General features: G+C 34.5%; 1 protein-coding gene across 7 annotated transcripts in view; it reads right to left on the bottom strand.

The window, feature by feature from the left end:
- The window catches only part of LOC150094297 (protein mono-ADP-ribosyltransferase PARP4-like), an 879,331-nt gene that overhangs the window by 777,012 nt on the left and 78,084 nt on the right, over positions 1-24,235 (bottom strand). For all 7 annotated transcript variants that reach the window (XM_090411811.1, XM_090411815.1, XM_090411816.1 and 4 more), the window contains exon 5: positions 16,159-16,311. In XM_090411811.1, coding sequence (XP_090267937.1) covers positions 16,159-16,311 — 153 coding nt within the window. The remainder of the gene's footprint in view (positions 1-16,158; positions 16,312-24,235) is intronic.

Below are 24,235 nucleotides of genomic sequence, written 5' to 3'. Positions count from 1 at the left end.
CATCACACTCACTGAATGTGACCATAGTGTGCTTTGAAGGATAATATGCAAAAACCATCATTTGTTGGCTGACACATTGAATGCAGAGTCTGGGCATCAATTGGAACATGAATCTGCATAAAAACATTTGGAACTGAGGCTCACAACATGAGTTTCCATGGTAGGACCACAAGAAACTCCCACATTATCACCTGAACCAACATGCAGTATAATTTTCATTGGTGCAAAGAGTGTACACAGCGGGAAGTGAAATCTTGGAAACTGTGTTATGAAACAACGAATCAAGCTACACCCTCTACAGAGCAGATGGATGGGTGTGGCTGTGGCAGATGCCCGGTGATCATCTCTTACCTGAGTGCGTTCTTTTGCCTGAGTGTTTAATCCCAATTATAAAATTCAGAGGTGATTGTGTGTGGGGGTATGGTCCTGTTTATCCTGGTTTGGCCTCATACCACTGTTCTGGGTGACACAAACATTCAACTTTGAGAGGTATCTGAACATTCTGAATAATGCAATGCTCCCACTTTGCAATGTTTCTACAGAACTGACCATTGTCTCTTTCAGTAAGACCTGTGTCGTAAGGCTAACTGTAACTGCATGGTTTGTGAACATGAACATCACCAGACTTGACTGTTCTCTACAGAGCCCCTATCTCAATCCTATTGAACTGGAGCATCAGGTGAAGTCAAGGAAGTCTGTCCTACCATAGTCCAGGACTTCATTACATGCGTACAGGAAAAATGGTGCAAAATTTCCATTGATCACTATTGTACACTTATGGAAAGTATTTATCTCTCCCTTCCATCTATTCAGATGGGGTTGGGTCTCCTCCTAATGAGGAGTCATGGCAAAATAATGGAGCCGGCACGTAACTCCTCTGCTGCATCCCTAATGGAAGTATTCATGACTGTAGTCCGTGTGTGTGTTCATGGGGCCGGTTTGCCTGCTTGTGTGATGAAAGAAACCCACCAAAACTGGAGGAAAACTCTACTGCCAGCACCCAAGACCGGCTAACTTGGCTATGGCTGAGGAAGATCCTTAAGCTCTTCACGTCTCTGAAGGGAATCAAACCTAGGACACTCCTTCCCCAAGCATATGGTTGTGAAGGGCACAGCCAATAGGCTAACTGCACGGACATGGAAAGTATGTCCCATAGGATTGTTGCAGTCATTCCAGCAAAGGTGGTCCTACATCTTTAAGGTGGGTACCATGGCTGTTTGTTCTTCACACTATGGTGTCTGTTGACTTTTCCAAGCAGTGTGTGTGTGCATACTCCAGATGATAAACTTAAATATGAAGGTCAAAACATCAGGTAATTATCTTGGTTTATATCAAACTGAAGTTATTATTCTAATACAGTAGTTGTCTAAAATAATTTTATTATAATGAACACAGAGCTGATGAGTTTTTTTGCAAGATTCATATATATTAAAGTCTTCAGCATACACATTGCATATCATTGCTTGGATCCTTGATACTCAAGGTCTAGTCTTCTTCTTCACAATATAACCTGTGTCTTTTTAATCTAGTAAGATAGATGTTGAATTGGATTTAAAAGGTATTGATGCAAATACAGTTTGATAAGAAAATAACTATTTATTAATTAAAAAGCTAATATTTCGCTGGTATTATATCCAGTATCTTCAGAGCACACAAACAAAGTTTGTTACAAATGCGAGACAACCACAATCTGGTGTGACAGTGGGGCTAGTATAAGTAATTGCAGCATGCAACACAAGACTAAAGAAGTCCTAATAAGGTGGCATCTAAGTTAAAAAAAAAAAAAAAAAAAAAAAAAAAAAAAAAAAAACAGCTGGCCAGAGTTTTGAAAAAACAGTAGTCCAAATAGTAGTCTTTGAAAGTTTTAAAAAATAGTACTCCAAAGTTTTGAAAAAAATAAAAATAAAAATAAAAATAGATGACTGTCTCCCAAATCTTTAGTGGATTTATCACCCTTCTCAACAATATGGTATCTTAAAAACACTAACCCATAGAGCTAGAGCAATCTGTTCCAATGACATTGCTCTCACTGCCAAACTTTCTCACCTTCCTAACCAATGGCTATAATCCTCATAAGATAGATAAAATACTAAATGCTACCCAGAAATCTCCCCCCCCCCCACTATCTACCACAGAAGACTACAACAAAACTATCATCATCCCATAGATTAAAGGCATATCTGAAAAGATATCAAGGGTGTTTAACAAACACCAACTGTGCACCGCATTTAAACCTTACGTGAAATTGGCAACTCTCATTCGTTCACCTAAGGACAGATTCACTCCTTTATCACATCCAGGAGTCTATGAAGTGCCCTGTTCATGTCATTGAGTCTACTACAGACAGAAAGGAAGAACTATGGCCATCCGCCTCAGTGAACACAAAAAATATATCTGGCACTTTCGCTATGGCCAGACCCGACTCCCGGCACACAGGAACAATTGGAAAAAAACAAAAGTACTGCATAGAAGCTTCTATAAGTCAGAGAAGTTGTTCCTGGAATCAACAGAAGCCTTGAAACATACTCCAAACCTTAATAAGTATGACTGTATAAATCTACCAAAGATTTGGGAGACAGTCATCCTAAGACCAAATTAATATTATTTATTTTTATTATTTTTTTTTTCAAAACTTTGGACTACTATTTTTTCAAAACTCTGGCCAGCTGTTTTTTTTTTTTTTTTTTTTTTTTTTTTTTTTTTTTTTTTTTTTTTTTTAACTTAGATGCTGCCTTATTAGGAATTCTTTAGTCTTGTGTTGCATGCTGCAATTACTTATACTAGCACCACTGTCACATTGGATTGTGGTTGAAATTCTCACATTTGAAACAAACTTTGTTTGTGTGCTCTGAAGATGCTGGATATAATACCAGTGAAATATTAGCTTTTAAGTAAATAAATAGTTATTTTCTTATCAATCTGTGTTTGCATCAATACCATTTAAATCCAATTCAACATGTGTGACGAACACATAAGCCTATCCACACTAGTAAGATAGAGTCAATTTGTTTAGTAATTAAGGTAAGGTTTTCATTAATATTTAGGAAAACATAATAAAGTTTAACAGTATAACTAACACCAAGAGGAAAAAATACATTTATCAAACTAACTAATATTTCGCTGGTTTTCTACCCAGCACTAAACCAAGTAATTGTGGAAACAATTTAAATTGCTACTGAAATCTAATGTTCTTAGGTGTACCCTCTATGGGTCAGATAACTACAAAGTTAATTCAGGAAGATGTTGAAAGTTTATTTTTCACTTGGTTAGACTATAATAAATTTAGTTTAATCCTTTATTCAAGTGTGAGCAAACAAAGTTTGCACCTGAAAATATCTTCAGGACTGGGGTAAGGTAGTACAACACTGGGCAACTCGTAGCAAAGGTGGACCAAGCTAACATTACTCCTATCTCTGGGCCTGGCTCCCACTGAAGAGACCTCGATAAAGGTCGAAACTAGTCTGGGTAGTGGCCCTTCCCTTAATGCATAACATTATACATATCTGCAAGGAGATGTGTTTTGCATTATGGGAGATACTGAGATAGGAGTGATGTTAGCTTGGTCCACCTTTGCTACGAGTTGTCCAGTGTTGTACTATCTTACCCCAGTCCTGAAGATATTTTCAGGCGCAAACTTTGTTTGCTCACACAATAAAGGATTAAACTAAATTCATTATAGTCTAACCAAGTGAAAAATAAACTTTCAATATCTTTCTCTAAATCCAGAGTAATTTAATAAAAAGTTGGCACACCATTTGGCAACTCCTATAGGTAAAGATGACCTGCCATTGCTTCTGCCTGGTATCTCCACCTCTGGGCCTGGCTCCCACTGAAGAGACCTCAATAAAGGTCGAAACTATTCTGGGTAGTGGCCCTTCCCTTAATGCATAACATTAGACATATTCGCAAGGAAATGTGTTTTGCATTATGGGAGATACTGAGATAGGAGTGATGTCAGCTTGGTACACCCTTGCTAAGAGTTTCCCGGTGTTGTACCACCTTACCCCAGTCCTGAAGATATTTTCAGGCGCAAACTTTGTTTGCTCACACTTGGATAAAGGATTAAACTAAATTTATTAATTCAGGAAGTTCAGCTATTTGGTCTTAAAATGACAGTCTCCCAGATCTTTAGTAAATTAATGCAACCATATTTGTGGAAGTTAAGAGAGTGATTCATTGCTGATACTGATTCTAAGAATAGCCTCTCAGACATGTAACGACTTCTAGGTAATAAAAATTTTTTTCTTCATCTGATTGTATGTGAAGCCATATCCAAAGCATGGTCTGCCAATCCAGACTTGCCATACAAATGATCATGGATATCATTTTTATGTTCTTCAAGGCATATGTTAACTGATCTACCAGTCTGTCCAAAGTAGACTAACTTGCAGGCACATGGAACTTTACACACTCTCAAATAATCAAGAGGATGCAGTCAATCTTTAGGAGACTGTATAAAAATAGCTGGTTGAATGAAAGGTTTGAAAGCAGTATGGAGATCATACACTGGTGACCAAAAGCTAAGGACAAACTATATTTTTACCTGCATATGAAAAGCGTTTTCCTGAATACAGCCAAATGTTGACATAAATTTATTACCAGCATACTAATAAATTATATTACACAAAAAATGTGTTACAAATTTTGCACAAATTAAAGTGCAAGGACATAGCTAAGAAATTAATACACAGTGATTAAATAAAACTATGTGGTGAGACATTTCAGTATGGAATACAACCATCCCAAACTCCAATACAGCTCTTACACTGCTGTACCATGCTTAGCACCAAGATTCAGGAGCTCTTAAGTAAACTGCCCCACTCCTCCTTCAGAGCAAGGATTCAGTCTCCAGAAGTATCTCCACTGCTCACGTACGATGTGGTGTGGCATTGTCATCCATAAAAATGAATTCTTCACCTACAGTACCACAGAACAGTCAAACATGGCATTGAAGAACTTGGTTGCAATATTGTTAACCATTCAGTCTTTTTTTTTTTTTTTAAAAACAGCATTTGTGGCTCAGTGCACCCATTAAGCATAATGCCTTCTGACACATGACCTCAGCACTGCTGTATCTATCCCTTTCAACATTCTCTTGATGGTAAGCAATACCACTTTCATGCCAGATCAAATGTCATCTAAAATTAGAGGAAAGACTAAAATGACTTTCGTCTGTAAAGAGTACATTAGCCCATTGGTATCTTGTCCCATTTTTATGTATAAAACACCAGTGGAAACATGCTCTATGATAAGCTGTGGATAAAGATATACAGGCCTTGGGGAATATAAGCATACATGTCACACACATCTTGCCACAGTTTGTCGAGATATCTGCAGAGTGTTGTTTGAATAGAGCCAACTTGCAAGCTGACCTGCCATAGTTTGCCAATTATGTTTTGCTGTTATATACAAAATTATGTCTTCATGCCATATGGTAGTGCGAGGGTAACACTTAGCAAACGTCTGGGGCACATTCCATTGGTTTGAAATGTTGAGATTCCAAACAGTAAAAGATTCCAAACTCTCTGACAATGTGAGTAAACCTCTCACCTTCTTCAGACTTTCCAATAATTCTTCTCTGTGTGTCATCATTTTGATGTCATTAGATATTACCATACATTCCAAGTTTGCATCTTCATTCCTTCAAAGAAAGATCTTCCATCAAATACAATTTGCTTAGTGCAACCTTTTGTCTTTTATCTTGTTGAGTGGTACCCCTTTGTACACAATTCGAAAATTCGAATGTGTATCCGCTTTCTACTCAAAATCACCAGCCACACAAATTGCTTCAAGCTGATTTGTCTGAATTTTCAGTTGTAATCTTCAGAGATAGAGAAGAATTGTGGAAGAAAAGCTTGGTGAAGAACAAGCTGGATTCAGGCCAAATAGAGGCTGTCGGGATCAGATATTCACTTTATGACAAACAGTCGAGAAAGCATGGGAATATAACAAAGATCTGTATTTAAGTTTTGTCGATTTGGAAAAGGTGCCATGCCTATGACAAGGTGCCAAGAGAGAAGCTATTCAATACGCTACAGTTATATGTTGTCAATGGGGCATCATATCAAGCAATACTTTGTCTTTATTTGAGTTGTAAGTCAGCAGTTAGAATTGAAGGAACTGAATCTCACACCAGATTTAACACTAAACCAGGAAGATGGTTTAATGTTAAATCTGGTGTGAGACAAGGATGTATACATTATCCCCTCTGTTATTCATTATCTATATGGATCACATTATGAAGGAATGTGGTATTAAACCTGATATCAAAATTGGAGATGTTAATGTCAGCTCTTTGCTTTATGCGGATGATGTTACACTTCTAAATAAATCCGCTACAAGTCTGCAAGATTCTCTGACTAAATTGAATAGCTGTTGTAATAGATATGGTATGAAGGTCAGCAATAAAAAGACAAAGACAATGAAAATAGGCAGAATCATTGAAAATGTTAACTGTGTTGTAAATGGAGAACCTGTGGAACAAGTAAAACATTTCAGCTACTTAGGCACGATTTTTACTGAAGATGGTAAATTAAATATAGAAATAGACAACAGAATCAGCAAAGTTGGTATGGTGGGAAGTCAATTGAATAAATTCATATGGAATAAGAGAGAAATTAGTCGGAACACTAAATTAGCTGTATACAAGACAGTGTTCAAAACAGTTTTAACTTATGGATCTGAGAGCTGGGTCAGAAGTAAAACACTTGACCAAAGACTAGAGACTGCAGATATGAGTCCTGAGAAAGATTAGAGGTGTGAACAGATGGCATCAATGGCAATATCATATTAAAAAGGAGGATATTAGGAAAGAACTTGACATTGTCAGCATCCAGGAATGCATTAGCAGAGCTAATCTCAGGTGGTAGCAAAACAAGTGTTCTCTGCCAGGTTGTCAGGAAAACGACCCAGAGGAAGACCAAGATATAGGTGGATTGATATGGTACAAAGTGCCTTAGACGATAGAAATATAAGATCTGATAATGTTGGAGTCTTGACAAGTAACAGACTGATTTGGAGGAAAATTGTAGACAGGAAGTTAGTAATGATGTAATTTTTTCATATAGTACTATCATATCCTGTACACTCCTTGAGGGTACATGGCAGGAATTTGATGATGATGATGATGAGATTTACCATACATGCAATTTATTTCCTGTGGAAGGACAAAATTATACAAGCAACTAGATGAACTATGGCTTTCCCCTCTTTCCCACCCCCATCTAGCACACTTCTGTATGAAACATTTTGAAAGTAAAGCTAAGAAAACCAACACAGCCACACAAAAACCAACACCAGTCTGGCTGCACTATGTTGATAATGTATTTTTTGTTCGGCTTCATGGTCCAGGCACATCAGATACATTTTTGGCACATCATAACAGCCAACATCCTAAAATAAACTTCACCACAGAAAAAGAAAGTACTGTAACAGTAGTTTCCCCTTTTAAATATATTATTGACACAACTTCTTAAAGGCTGATTATCCTTCTCTATCTACAAAAAACCCATTTATACTCTTGGTATTTACATAAACAATCACACCACTACCCTTCCCAACAGTACAGCATCCTCAAACTCTTATGCACCGAGACAGGATTATTTGTTCAAATGACACAGCCAATGAAACTGGACTTAAGGACCTCTGCAACACTATTTTAGTCAATGGCCACAGCCCATATAAAATAGATAAAGTGATACATGCATCACAGCAAAAACATTCCCTTTCTATATGTTATAGTTACATCAGTAAAAATTGCCCAAGTTCTTTGCAAATATTATCTCCATACCAGTTTCAAACCTTTCATTCAATTAACTACTTTTATACATTCTCCTAAGGATCAACTACCTCCACTGGTAGATCAATTAACATATACATTGAAGGAGGTAAAAATTACATCTGAGAACATCTGTATGGCAAGACGGGATTGGCAGATCATTCTCTGGATACTCCTTCACATAGGATCAGATGGAGAAAAACATCTTTATTACAGAGAAGTCATTACAGATCTGAGAGGCTATTCTTAGAATCCATCTCAGCTATGAAGCACTCTCCCAACCTCAACAAATATAGTTCATTCATTAATTTACTAAAGATCTGGGAGACTGTCATTTTAAGACCGAATAGCTGGAGTTCTCTGAATTAACTTTTCAGTTTAATTTAAATTATTTCTACAATTACTTGGTTTAGTGCGACTGTCACAGTTTCACTGTCCTCTGATGATGCTGGGTAGAAAACCAGGGAATATTAGTGAGTTTAATAAATGTATTTTTTCTTTTTGGTGTTAGTTATACTCTTAAGCTTTATTATGGATAATTAATAGCACCTAAGCCTTTCTGTATGAATTAAGGTAAACAGTATGGTCATTCACCTTGTCAGAAAGTTTGCTGTAGCAGTCTAAATGTAATTAGTGTTACATTGGCTTGGCAGGATGATAATTATTTGATTCATGCAAAGAACCTTCTCCTCACTCCTCTACTCACCTCCTCCTTATACAGTTTTCAGCGATGGCATCTTGTTCTACCCCCTCCCTCCCATTTTATGAAAAATCTCTTCCATGTCAACTTGATAACAACCTTCTGATTAGCTTATATGCCTCAATCATACTGGGGTCGACATTCACTTCTCACCCACCTTTGAATCTCTTATGACACTCAAAGACACTTGACTTTTTCAGAGCATCCATATCATATGCCATTTTCAACAGCCCCAAAGTTTCAGTAACAGTTTTGCTGATTTTCACACAAAATTTGATGTTAACACACTGCTCCAAATTTCAATCACACATTTTTATGCCGAAGTTTACATGTACATCTCTACTGTTTTTTGCAATAGCCAACTAGCAAATGGCTCTTTTGGCTTGAGGTTTGCACATGCATTAGCTAAAACATGTACAAAGATGATTCCTCACATGACTCCGACCAAATCACCACACAGGCAATACTATATTGTTGCCTGTGTGGGAATTAAATTGTCACACCTTGTATATCATTGTCATTTACCTATAAGAACAATTTATTCTGATGTCTGCAAAGAGGAATGTCCTTCATCCCCTTCCTAATTTTGTCAGCAGCAGCAAATGATTACATATTAGTAACCAGAAGACACCTATATCATTAATATACTAGTTAGACAATAATGCCTTCAATCTAGAACTCAGTAGTTTTCCACTGGATGTCCCTAATGCTTAGTACATCCACATATTACACTGATTTGTTACATTCCTTTCTTGCTTCCTTCAACCCTCATTAGAAATCATACTTGTGAAGAGACTCAGATTGTTAAACAGAAAGGTGAACTGCTAATTCTTTTGAACATTCCTTCAGCACCTTTGTCAGTCGATGAAATAAAAATAACCAGCCAGGTTTAACACATGCACTCTCCAGCCAACAGGCTGTAGGTTTGAATTCTGTCACAGGCATGGATGTTTGTGATTGTCATTAGTTGGGAGATGAATTTCAGTGACTAGTGTGAGACCATTGCTTTGCTTAGTGGAGTTGGTCTCTGGAACAGAGTTTGCAGTTTACATAAAAAATAAATGAAATAATAAAGTCGCATTTAGCCTACTACAGTACTAATATACAATAGGTTCACAACCTTTTGTAGGTGGAAATCACAGATTTTTTAAATAATAATAATAATAATAAAAGAAAAATAAAAAAATCCCATCCCACCACTGTTCAAATCAACTTCCTCCAGCAGTTTTAATACCTCTAATTTACTGATTTTTTATCCTTTTGTTCAGTTTTCACTCACCATTTAGAAATTTAATGGATGTGCCTGGAATGTATATTTTGATAAAGTGAGCACTTAAAAACTTTGCTATTTTTTTTTTATATAGGTATACCCTGGTTATACAATATTATTGTTGTATAACCAGGGTATACATAATGAAAATGTCATTATGGCTTAATGACATTTTCAAGTGGTCATATACATGTGTAAATGAAATAAATAAGCATTTATTTATGTCATTTACATAAAGAATTTAAAATAATTCTTACCTAAAGATTTATGTAAGAATTTACATAAAGATTTAGAATAATTCTCACCAATGAAAAAATTATTTTGAATAGCTTGACTGAAGAAGAAGACAAATCATCCAGTTTGGTCATCAATCTACACCATTAAAAGCGTTTCCATTTTGACAATAAGATTGTCAGGTTTATGGATACTGCAGTATTAACTAGATGGAAGTTTTTCCCACTTGGTTATACTATAAATTAAAGATGCAAAGAAATTATATTCTTGGTTTAATCCTTTATCCAAGTGTAAGCAAACAAAGTTTGCATCTGAAGTAACTTCAGGATTCAGGCACAAACTTTGTTCGATTTTGTGTGTGTGTGTGTGGCACTTTTTACTTCACTCAGAACTTTATCTTTGTTTTTAACAACTGTAATGACAGTATTACTAGGAAAGTTTAGCCTGCTGCCTCTCTCAGCGTTTGATACACCATAATCACTAAACTTAATTTTAATCTTAGCATGTAATATAATAGATTTATAAGTCTTCTTTATTTTTTTTTTTTGCTGGAACAACAGGACCCTTAGTTTGAATTTTATCTGCCATTATTAACAATAATAAAATAAAATAATAGTTATAAACATTTATAATTCACAGCAATTATAATTCACTACATAATGAATGTCACCTTTGTTAATCTTTACTGTTTGTTTAATAGTTTTCGTGTTTACACCTGAAGAAGAAATCCTATGGAATTAGGATGATTCATTATGTTTTTAATTAAAATAATTGTTACCATCTTATTCTGGTTTTCTGCCTTATACTCTCTCTCTCACACACATTGTATATTCCTGGCAATGACCTTGATGTAAAGATCAAACGTCAAGTGTTATTTTATCTTAATTTTACATAAAATGATTGCTCTAATATTGAAGCGTCTCCCTAGTTATAAATGATGAATGCTGTCTACCATGTTATCATAAAATAAATAAGTCATTAAGAAGTTTTTTGGGATGCTTGCTGTTTAAAATGCATTAAAACTATACATAATTCTGTGTCATGGACCAAATCACAAGCACATCATCTACCTAGCATGGCATAGTCATTTTAGTGTACCAGTGCTGAAGGCTAAGGGAAAGAGGAGAAATGAAACTACAGTGGATTCCAATCTCTCAACCCCCCCTTAACCTTAAGCCAATTCAAACAGTAAGGCATCCTCAAAACACTAACACAAAGAGCAGAACTACTTGTATTAATAACAAATCTCTTGGCAGAGAACTCAATTATGTTTGTAATAATTTTAACCACTGACTATAACCCTCCCCAACCATGTAGCTGGCACAAAGGATCATAATATAACTATTCCCATCTGCTATATCTCAGGTGCATCTCAAACATAATATGGCTCTTCTCCATTCTCAAAGTACTGACTAACTACCATAACCATGTTTTTGTTTTTTTAGTAGATCTACGGTAAATTTATGTAAAACTTCCCTCGTATTTCTTTGAAGTATTCCAAAAAACACCATTCCTATCCATGACAATAAAAACAAACTTATTATCATCTGCCAAAAGGATAGAAAGAATCTCTGTATGAAATTTATTGTCACAAAGATAATGGTGTGCCGACAAGCACAATATTGCTGATTTATAGCTCTGCAGACTTTAAAACATAACTTAGTCATTAGTCAATCGGATATGTTTGATCCTAGGCTACAAGCAAACATTTTGAAACTTGAGGATGCAACCACACTTGTTAGTAAATATAATTTCCATGCTATATCTAAACTATACATCTAACTAGCTACCCTAATCTTATCTCCTAAGTTAACTGTGTATGGCAAACTTCATCCATTAAAACATCAAGGAGTGTGTTAAATTCCCTATGCCTGTAGTGTGGTCTGCTATTCCATCCACATACTTCTTGCCATAACAATGGTATATTTAGTCTCTTCACACAAGATTAAATGGAATAATGCTATAACGCATTACAAATGAACGCACTTCAAGAGAACTGTTTTTAAAGAAACTGCATCTTAAATGGAATAATGCTATAATGCATTACAAATGAAGGCACTATGAGAGAACTGTTTTTTAAATAATTAGATCTTAAACTATCTCCATAAGTACCTGACTGAGTGCCATAAGCATGGCAACAATTTTTTTTTTATGATCTAAAGATGCTGGTTTGAAATCCAGCAAAATATTAGCTGTTTAATAAAAAATAAAAAAATAAAAAAAATCGATTTATTTAGTTCTATTAGCATTACATTTATAACTACATAATTGTTTCTGGTTTAATATCATCTATTCCAGTTGCCTTTTCTATATTTCAGGTTTCTCAACGCATTTTCTTTCTCCAGTAAGGAGATTCACTCACGACTGCATTTGTCATGGTTATTTTGTATCACTATGCTGACATTGCTTATTTCATTTAATAATTTTGCAAAATAATTATTCCAAACATCCAGAATATCCTTATCCTAGGTTTCTATGCTCCTTTCTTCTTCTTTATCTCATCCGTCTGGTGATGGGTTTAGTCCCCTTTGTACAATCTGTCTCCAAATGGTTCTATTTCTAGTCTTCCCGAACATATTAGTGAAGCTGGGCAATTTATCTCTTTCTTTTAAGGATCTGAGACAACTTTTCCTCAGTCTTCCAGGTGGATGCTGTTTTCCTATTCTTCCATTTAATACGATGCTTGGAAGTCTGTGAGGAGGAATTCTCTGGACATGGCCAAACCATCGGAGCTATTACTGAAGAATAATGTCTGTGAGGTTGTTCTGGTAGTTGAGATCCTGCTTTATTTGTTCTGTGGTTTTGTTTATTTTTCTTAGGCACTTTCCCTTGAATGCACTTATTTTGAGTAGTTCCTTCTTAGTGAGTTGCCATGACTCACTTCTATATGTTGCTGTAGGGATGATCATGGCTCTGAATAATTCGATTTTAAGATGTTTCAAGAGTTTGTCATTGTTCCATATTTTGTTTAATTTATTCATGTCTGACCATCCAATATTAATTCTGTGATTTACCATTTCAGTGTTGTTCAAATTGTGTGTAATGGTGCTTCCTAAGTAGACAAAGGTTTTACTTGTTCTAGGGTTTGGTTCTCCAGGGTTATTTAAGATGTTTTCAACTTCTCTTCCTATTTTCATTATTATGGTCTTTCTGCTGTTGATCCTCATTCCAAAGTTTTTACATGCTTCATTTAAAAGATAGGTTGATTTTTCTAATTGTAGCTTGGATACTGCCAGGATTACTATATCATCTGTATATTTGATGTTGTTGATGTTTCTTCCATTTACATTTGTCCCTGGTTCATTGGAGATTTCTTTGCATATTTCCTCTAGGTATATGTTGAATAAGTGCAGTGAAAGTGGGCAGCCCTGCATAACTCCATTTTCTATCTTAAATTCTTCTGTTTTTATATTATTAAATTTGACGAGTGCTTTTGTGTCTTTGTAAAAGTTTGAAACGAAGTTCAATAATTCGGAGTCTATTGATTTAGAGTTTAGGATATTGATTAATTTGTCTCTATGGAATCGAAGGCTTGTTTAACGTCAATGAAGGTGCAGTACAGTGTTAGATTGTGTTCCCAGCATTTTTCTGCTATAGTATTAAGTGTGAAGATTTGATCAATTATGGATCTTGTGGGTCTGAAACCAGCTTTTTACTCCTTGACAATTTCTTTCATTAATTTATGCATGTGGTTTTGTATAATTCGAATGAATATCTTGCAGCTATGATTTTAAAGGGTGAGAGGGCGATAATTTTCACATTTTTGTTTATCACCCTTTTTATGGATAGGGATTGATTCAGTTTTCCAGTCCTTAGTTGAAAATAAAATTTGGTTAAAAAGATTCAATAAATATTTCATGGTTCCCTGGCCTCGGTGTTTCCAGAGTTCAGTAGGAATTTGGTCAATTCCAGGAGTTTTGGATGTTTTCATTTGGTTTACTGCATTAAGTAGCTCATCTTTTAGGATAGCAGGTGCTCTTTCTTTTTCTTTGCTGTTTGATGAATCCCACATTTGGTTTCTTTGGAATAGTGTTTGGTAATATTCTTTCTATATTTTTTGTATATCTTCAATTGCGCTGATTTCCATATTTTTAGAACATTTTTAAAGTAATATCATTATATTCTTTAGTTAGACCCTTTATTATTTTGTAAACAGTTTTAGTGTCATGCTTTTTATTTGCTTCTTCACATTGTTTACTTTTTCTTCTAAGCAAGATTCTTTTACTGCTTTACACATTCTATCGATGTTATTTTTTAGCCTTTTTTTCTGAATAATTATTCTGATTTAACGTGTTTTCAGCTTCTCTTTTTTCTTCTAGGAGTTTTAAGATTCCAAGGGTAATCCAATTGTTATTTTTTTTAATGACTGTGCCTAGAATCTTGATAGCTGTGTTTTTGACTATCATGCTTCCCTGGTTCCATGCAGTTTCTATGTTAGTGAAAAGTATGTTTTACAGTTCTGTTCCTGTGGTATTCTCATATAATTTATTTATATGTTCTTCGTTGATTTTGCTTATGTTAATTAAGTTGCAGTTGCTCTTTAGGATGTTATTTCTGAATTTGAATTTAATCTTTGTTGAGAGGGAATCATGGTCAAGTCGAAATCAGGCTTTTTTTTAGAGTTTTGACATTCTGGAACAATGTTTTCCATTTATTTCTTATTAAAATGTAGTCAATACAATTTTTGGTAACTCCATCTGATGATGTCCAAGTATATTTATGGGAAGGCCTGTGGTAGAATTGGGTGTTGGAAATGAATAGATTATTTCGTTTGCAGAATTCAAGTAGTTTTTCTCCTCTGTTATTTCTCTCATCTATTCCAAATTTTCCCATGACACCATTCATATCTGGTGAGTATTCCCCTATTTTGGAGTTGGAATCTCTTATGACTATTAAGATATCTTTTTTATTAATTTTGTTTATGAGGTCTTGTAGTTTGTGATAGAAGGCATCTATTTCTTCATCATCATGTGAATGGTCTGGTGCATAGATCTGGATTATTTTTACGTATATCCCCTCTTCCTTAGCTTTCATTCTAATCTAGATCATTCTTGGTCTGTGTGGCTCAGTGGCTGTGATGGATTTTAAAAAGGTATTTTTTACTAACAAGCCAACTCTTTCTCTGTGGACATTATTGTCTCTTCCTGAGTAGAACAATCTTCGGCTTTTCACTTTATAGCTCCTTCTCCTGACCAATGTTTATCTGGCCAAGAGATTGTGTTTACACGAGACCAATTACATCCTATTTCATTCTTTCCAATTCCTTTTCCATTAGTCTCAGCTTTCCTGTCTTATAAAGCATTCTGAGAATTAGGAGGAAAGAACACTTTTTGGCTGACCACATTGCATATTTCCCAGCTGCTTCCTGTGATCAAGAGACAGTTGCATTGGCTAAGCTGGATGCTGTAACAATTTCTCTATGCTACTTTTATCACTGCTAATTCCTTTTACCGTCCGCTTACCCACATTCCTAAGTTTTTCAACAGATTCCAAAACAGCTTAAACCTTTATGATATGTATCTTCTATTCTGAGCAAAAGATATCTTGAGTTGTTTATTACATATCATTCTTAACATTTTTATCTAGATCTTTCAGGTGGCCACCTGCTAATTGAAAGTTCCAGAACACTTACTTGGAATCATGACAATTTCTTTTTCAGAAATATCTCAAATTTCTTGAGCCCACAATTTCTGGTCTATTACTATTACCAAATTTTATTAATTTCATTTACCTGAATTCAGCTAGTGAGGCATATGGTAAAGTTTTTATTTTTCTATCTTTGAAAAAATTACATTCCATAACTACCTGGGTGAATCAATCTAATAAATATTTATTCTAAATATATTCTAAAAATTATTCTGGCCAAATTTTACTAGTAAATATGGTATGATTTTAAACCAAAATTAAAATGTTCTGACAAATTTTAATAGAAATCATAACAAATTTGAATGAAATGGACCTATCCAAGTCAAGTTATCAGATGTGCAAGACAAGGTACAAACAAAAAATCTAATAGTTAGTTCCAAATTCTGCAAAAGCACCAATTAAAACAGAACTTCTGCTTCCAAAATAGGTTATCTTCATAAAGTGTTATTAAAAAAGTGTTACAAAGTGCATGCCAAATGTTCTTATTTGAAAGAATTTTAAACTAAAATTTAAATTAATAAAATCCATTACCTCTTTTCCAGATAGCACACCTTCATGAGTAAAAATACAAAATTTATCCTTGTAACTATTTGAATCATCAGTGAATAAAATATGCAGTTCCAGTACACAAAATGAAAAGCTCTTAAGTTCATTATGATCTAAACCTTTTAAAAGTGTCTTTCCCTAAAAAAAAAAATAATAAAAATAATAATAATAATAACAATAATAATAATAAATAAATAAATAAATATTAATAATTGAAACCAATTTTCAAAAAAAATAATCAATTAAGTGGATTTAGGAGGGGGGGGATTATATATATATATATATATATATATATATATTCATACTTTTATATACTGACTGAGATCCGAGAATTAGAACAAACAATTAAATTTATTAAATATGCAACATGTTTCATCGGAGTGGCCGACTTCTTCAGGCGTGAGAGAACATAGAAAGCCAATAAAAAACACTATAAAGAAACATTGAGTCACTATAAAACTATAAATTATGTATAAATGCTAATGACTTCACATCAATTGCCTTAGTATCTGTAAGGATATGTGCATTGCATTGTGGGATACTAAGACAACTGATGTGAAGTTATTAGCCTCTATATACAAGTAGCCCAGTCATGTAAACTTTGCTTGCTTACACTTGGGTAAAGGATGAAACCAAGAATATAAATTCTTGGCATCTTTAATTTATAACTCATTCCGAGTTAATACAACAAATCATCATCATATATATATATTTATATATATATATATATAATTATTATTACGGTAACATATATATATATATATATATATAATTATATAATTATTACTATGCAAGATCATCCAGGGAATCATCGTGCGATCAAGAGAGGACCTCTTTCAGGTCACTATGACTAAATATCTATCATGTCCTTCTTTGAAAATACTCAAATATGCACTCTCATGACCACTAGTAGTGCATCTCCCTCCACAAAAAAAAACACACCACATGCCATGAGAAGAACCTGATTCTCAACCATGCCATAACTCAATTTCCAGGGATGACCTTGATTTTCTTGAGAGGGATCAAACTTATAATGGACATTCCTCCAAGTGGCAAATGGAGGGAATGTCTAACTTGGAACTTGTTCCATTAGGACTGCTCTGAATATACTGAATAAGGAGCTGAGGACCATGTGGATATAATGCCTGGGGCATAGTTGGGCTATCCAATTTCTTGGGAGACAAATAAAGAAATTTGGTCCTATAGACTGAAGCTGGGCAATGGACTGACAATTCATTCATGTTGAAAGTTTTTTCACTTGGTTATAATATAAAGTTGCCAAGAAATTATATTCTTGGTTTCATCCTTTAGCCAAGCGTAAGCAAACAAAGTTTGCCTGTGAAGTCACTTCACAACTGGACTACTCATGTATAAATGCTAATAACTTCACATCAATTGCCTTAGTATCTGTAAGGATATGTGCATTGCATTATGGGATACTAAGACAACTGATGTGAAGTCATTAGTCTCTATACACAAGTATCCCAGTCGTGTAAACTTTGCTTGCTTAAAATTGGGTAAAGGATGAAACCAAGAAAATAAATTCTTGGCATCTTTAATTTATAACTCATTCTTGGAAAAGTACTATTTGTTAAAAAAACTAGGAAGGATAAAATAGCTTCAAACTGGACAAACCAAATGGGTATGTATGAAAGAGATAGCTAGTGAATTATGATTTTGGAATAATTAATACAAGAACATTATATTAGACAGTAGCACTTAAACCTTTCATATCACAGAGTCAATATAAATTAAAATCACAAGATGGACTGGAAAAGTCAGTGAAGAACGTAGAGGAATGTTTATTGAGAGACTGAACAGGGGAAGAAAGAAGGTATGGGTCTGCAGAAAGTGCATATTTGATTGGACTGTAAGTTATCAGTAAATGTGGAAGAAACTGACTGTATGAAAAATGAGCATAACTATACGGGCAATAGACAGTAGAAATGATGGATCAACAATGAGCATGAATGCCAGAGCAGAAGATAGCACAAATAACAGAACAAAAGTGAATTATGATAATTAAAGAAAGTATGAATGACAGAAGAAAAGGGAATGAGACAATGGGAATGAAAGTGTGATTGCCATGATGCAAGATTTGAAGAAAGAGTTGATCAGGATGAGAAATGAGATGAACAACATGCATACGGCAAGATCAGATATTTCGTGGATAGAATGAGTGCAGAAGGATAGAATGAAGGAAAGTAGTGAGAAAGAGGTGATTAATGACTCAAGTAGGAACCTATGGAGATTTTATTATGAAAGGTATGGTGAATGAGAGGGTCCACAAGTCTGTTTTACAGGAGAGAGGATGAACAAGATGACATATTTTGGATATGAAAAGTAACTGAGCAGAACTAGTGGTGGTTGTGGGAACAAATGATTCAGTTGGATAAAAAGAAAATGTGGTGATGGATATTGAGGAATTTATTAAGAATAAAATATAACAGCATGGAAGGAAAGGCTGTCAATATGTTACCAAAGTATGACAATGATAAACTGAGAGAGCTGGCAAGAATCAGAAATAGTGTGTATGACTATGTGTGAAGAGGATGGATGGATTTGTATCAAATGGATAGCATTTAAATGGATTTAGTGTGTGTCAACCGGAGACAAGTTTGGTTAAGAGTCGAGTAGTACAAGGATAGCTAAGGTCATATTATGCCAATACAGATCACAGAAGTATGCAAGGCAATAATTACTTGATAATAAATAATTATTATTACATGATACCTGCAGGGAGTCCAAAGACTTATCGAGGAAGGGTACCTACTCTACAGCTCTCTGTCTCCAACTCAATCAACGAACTGCAACTACCATCATCATCTACACCAACAAGTACCATGAGGGAAAGTTGCAAAAAACTTTGGAGAGAGAGAGTTCAAGCCCCCTGAACGGGGCTGTGACCCAGAGTGGGTGCGAGGCTTATAACTGATAATAAATAAAGGAATGCATATAACAGATATAGAAACAAAAAGTGATAAAAAGTTGTATAAAAGCAAGTGTCAAGAAGTCCATAAAAAAAAGATATTACCAACCATATTAAAATAAATTAATATTTTAATAAATTATAAATATAATATAAAAATTATGTATACAATCTACAGAGTAATAAATATTGATGTTCTGTATTTAAAAAAAAAAAAACTTGCTCAATCTGATAAAATCTGCCTTGGTGCAAAGGGCTCAAACAGATTATGAATATGAGTAAAACAGCAACTGCACTCATTGATGAAACAAGGGCAGTTGATTTAAATATGAATGATGGTTAAATTAACAGGAAGATAGACCATGAACAATGACTATTCTCTATGCAGAGCTGAGCAAGAATAACTTCCTCTTTACAGTCCCTGCAAAGACTAGCCTCCTATAATTACTTTCAAGCTTCACTTGATGGAGCTTGTTGCCAGTCTCTCTATTCTATGATGACTGCGATAAAAGTTTGTCATATGATCTACCTGTAATTTGTGTGAGGGCAGATGGTGGAAGCTTAAGAAACAATGTAATCTAGCTCTTGGATCTACAGCCTTATTTCCCTTAATCACAACATTATTTGGAATCCTACAAAAGTGCTTCCATAACTGAAAGATGCCATTTATGCTGGATATGAGAAGCATTAGATATTACTGCAACTCTAGCCTTCTTAATGCCTGTGGAGAGGATTTTTTTTTATGCTGAGCCCATACACAAAAGTCTAGTTGATCAGCCTATAGTACGTTAGTACTGTATATGGATAGTGGGTTGGGAAAGAAGAAATTTCTTTACATTTGATTTAATTCGATACATTATCAAATTAAATCAAATGTAAAGATACATTATGATGTATCACTGTGTGTTTTAAGGAAATGCTCCACAATATAAATGGCAGCCTCTATGTACATGTCTAACAAGATTCTTGCAATAGCATATATCCCAAGGTTGTAGAAGGAAGATAAAAATTGTTCCACTTCACAAAGTTGGTGATAGGGCTGAGGCCACAAATTATAGGCTTATCAGTATATCTGGAGTTATATTTAAGGTGCTGGAAAGGTTGGTGAGAGCTAAGATACAGAAATGAGAGTTGATAACAGTAGTATTTTCTGTGATGGTTAGCATGGGTTTGTTCAAGGGAAGTCATGTTTTATCATTTTACTTAAGTGGTGACAAATGCAATGGATAAGGGAGATGTATAGTGTATACAGCAATATACTTAGATTTTGCAAAGGATTCTGATAAATGGCCAAATGGTAAGTTATCTTGCTAGATTAGTAAGATGAATAGGAGATATGCCGTGAGAGAGGCAAGTTGTTGTTGTATGGGATGCAGTATCACAAAAGAATAAAGTCACTACGCGAGTACCACAGGGATCTATTTTGAGGCATTTATTGTTTAATTTGCATTTTGATGTTTGGATGAGTTTTCCAAGAGATATGCAACCTTTTTCAGATGCAAAACTGGGGAGAATGAGAAAGAATAAAGTAGAGTGTGTGGCCTTAGAAGGGGATTTGAATAGTTGTATAAGTGGGTGAGTGGAAATATCACTTCAATGTTCCTAAGTGTAAGATGCTGAAACTGCATCCTATTATTATATTGCATCCTTGCCTGAAAGATGGGATGCAAAGTATCCACTGGTTGGAGAAATTTTCAAGGAGGCAGAGGGGACGTGACGACTGGTGTGGCAAGAGATAGGGAACCGAAGTTTAGGGATCACATTGTTCAAGTTGTGAAGTTATTGCACTGGCATGCAGAAAAAGAGTTATGGCTCAATTGTATAAACCTTCATAGTGATAAGGATATACAGTATACATATGTACTGTATGTATGCATGTATGTATGTGTGTGTATACACATACTGGAAAGGATCAAGAGAAGATAGACCAATGTGGAGTACAAAGATATTTTGAAGAAAAATGAAATTATTTGCAAAGCTTTTTGCAGAGGGGAAAAGGAGGAGAAATGACTGAGACATAAGTTGGTAAGGGGTTGTTAATAAAAACTGTATAAGGAAAGTGACAGCAAGGGAGCGAGGAGACTGTTCTTTGCATGAAAATGTGGCTGGTAAATGAAATGTACTGCTTGAGAGTGTGATGAATCTGAACTTTCTGAAAAAGTTTTAAGCACGGTTTAAAGAACATTGTGTGTCTGTGTGTGTGTGTGAGAGAGAGAGATTGGGGTTCTTCCTACAATGAGTGTTTTCCCTCAATGGAAGTCTGGTGATAATAATAATAAAATCAAAAATTTTGGAAAATTCAGCAATTTTTTTCAAGTGGTAAAGAATTGGGGATACACAAATCTCGAGTAGAATTTACAGTAGACAGAGACATTAAAGAGAATGTTTCAGATTTTAACCTAATGAATGAAAGATGATGCATAAGAATGGTAAGAACTTTTTTTTTTAACTCATGGATTATAAACATCCATGAAATATTTTATTTTTTCTTCTAAAAGAGTGAGGCTAAATGCTTCACTGCCACCTAATAATATCAAAATGGTTATTGGAGATTTAAGTTCCAAGGTTGGACAGGAAGTATATGCAATGGAAGACTTGAAAAACAATCTGCATGCATGCCCACTAAAAATAATAGAGAGAAACTGCCAGATATTGCATAGAGGTGGGCAAGTAGAAAAACTGTTTGCTTACACATAGATAAAAGATTAAACAAGAAAAATTTGAAAGATATTGTAGTAAGTAAAAATATGGTTATATCAACTATACATTTTCATCATAAAGCCATCCATAAGAGAAATTAAGTATTCCCAGAGAGGTCTTACCACAGAAGTGAGAGCCATTGTTGGCAGGCTGCCAAGAAGAGTCAATTCATGTTGAAGGGGAAGAAAGAAATAAGGCGATGTACTAATTGGTCACAACACACGAAATCACATGCTTTATACGTAAACTTTCCAACTGCTATACAAGCAAAATAGTTACCATTTTAAAAACTACAACGATCATAAAAGAGAAGTTAATTTTCCAACGTGTAATAATAAACAACTCATCCCACAATACGGATTGATTACCCTATAATCGGAATGGATTCTTCTTCTTTTGACGGGCATACTATACAACCTTTATTAGATAAGATATGTATTTTATATTACTTACCTAAGGTTATGTAGAGGAGCTTGCTGCAATTCAGATCTGGTCAAAATTAAATTATACTTAATTTTAATCAGATAGACCTGAATACAATAATTCAGATGTAGTCTGATCAAGACAATGTAATCACTATCTTCAAATTGTTATCTCTACTGAACCAAGGCCCCCAGTAAAGGTAATGCAGAAATCCTCTATATTACTTCTACTGCCATCACAATACATCAAATAAACTTCAAATTGTTATCATTATCAACCACAAAATCACTTGCCTCCTCCATGTCCTCAAGTATAGTTCCACCAACAGAGTATGTGGCTGCCTATCGGTAGATCCCAAATTTCAAGACCTTGCATTTAATTGCATTAAAATTACATTCCTATTCATTGACTATCTATATCCAGCTTATTTAAAACCCACTGAAGGGTTGCCACAGTGACTGAAAAGCCTTCCAAATTGAACATCATCTGCAATTAACTGAATATCTCCTTGAAATCCAGTAACAATATCATTGACACAAAGGTTAAAAAGCAAAGGTCCCAGTACAGAGTACACACTGCTCCCTTATAAACAACTTAGTGATATCTTTCAGACAGCCCAATCCAATTCACTAATCTCATGTGTCTAACCCATGTGATCATCATCATGCGTATCAAGGATTTTCGGCCTAGTATGGCCTCTTCCGGCCTTAGAAGTCAGCGTTGAATCGTTCAAGAGGACGTCCTGGTTTTCTTTTTTCCTAATGGCTTGTACTTGAAGGCTTTTTTTGGTAATCTTTCTGTTTGCATTCTTTGAACGTGTTTCATCCATTTATGTTTATATTTTTTAATTTTTTCTATTACTGGTTCTTGGTTTAATTCTTTCATAATTTCTTTGTTCTTTTGTGATCAAATAGAGTATACTTTGCAGTTTTTCTCATAAACTTCATTTCCGCTGTTATTAATCTTTGTCTTTTTGTTTTATTGTCCAGATTTCGCTTCCATACATTAAGACCGGTAGGGCTAATGTATTGTATACTTTTAGCCTGGTTTGTTTTTGAACTAGGGTTTGGTTTAAATATAGAGTTAATTACACCTGTTATTTTTAAATATTTTGCAATTTTTACGTTTACATCTTTTTCATTTTCATATGTGATCATACATCCTAGGTAGTTAAATGAATTTAACTGTTCTAAGATCCTGTTATCTATCACTATCTCAGTTCTTGCTGGATCTTGTCCTTTAAAGGCCATAGTTTTTGATTTTTCTTTTGATATTATCATACAATAATCTTTACTATCATTTAGATCTAAAATAGCTTCCTGTAAGTTATCTTCAGAATTCGTAATTATTATTTGGTCGTCGGCAAAAAAAAGGAGTGTGTTTAAGTTCACTGTAGGAGAAATTTAATTCCTGGATGTAAATTTTTATTCCATTTTATTATTTCATTTAATTAGATATTAAAAAGAGTTGCTGAGAAGGGACATCCCTGTCAGACCCTTTGGTTTATCTCTCTCGTATATGATAGCTGGTGATTTAATCTTATTTGTATTTGATTATTTTCATATATACTTGTGATAGCTTTTAGGATATTATTTGGTATTTGTCTTTCTTTTAATATGTTAAATAATATATTTCTTTTAACTTTGTCAAATGCTTTTGCAAAGTCAATAAATGCAATATGGGTTTCTAAATTGTATTCTCTTCTTTTCTCTATTATTAATTTTAGGCAAAAGGCCAGGTCTATACACGATCGTCCTTTTCTAAATCCATTCTGTACTTCTAAAATAAAGTTTCCGGAATATTTCATTAGTTTGTTATTTAAGATTCTGCTATATATTTTGTAACAGGAATTTAGTATACTGATACCTCTATAGTTTTTAGGGTCATCTCTATTACCTTTTTTAAAGATAGGAACCACAATTGCTTTTTTTTCCATTCTATTGGGGGGATACCAGTTGAATAAATTTTATTTAAAAACAATAAGTCTTTCTTTGAATCTTGTTCCTGCAT

Source organism: Typopeltis vanoorti, chromosome 22 (assembly GCF_054136105.1).
Source record: "Typopeltis vanoorti isolate ZY-2024b chromosome 22, IOZ_Tvanoo_1.0, whole genome shotgun sequence".
In the NCBI taxonomy this organism is placed as follows: Eukaryota; Metazoa; Arthropoda; class Arachnida; order Uropygi; family Thelyphonidae; genus Typopeltis; species Typopeltis vanoorti.
The sequence above is the reverse complement of the archived record's forward strand: the minus strand, read 5'-3'. Positions and strand labels throughout refer to the sequence as shown.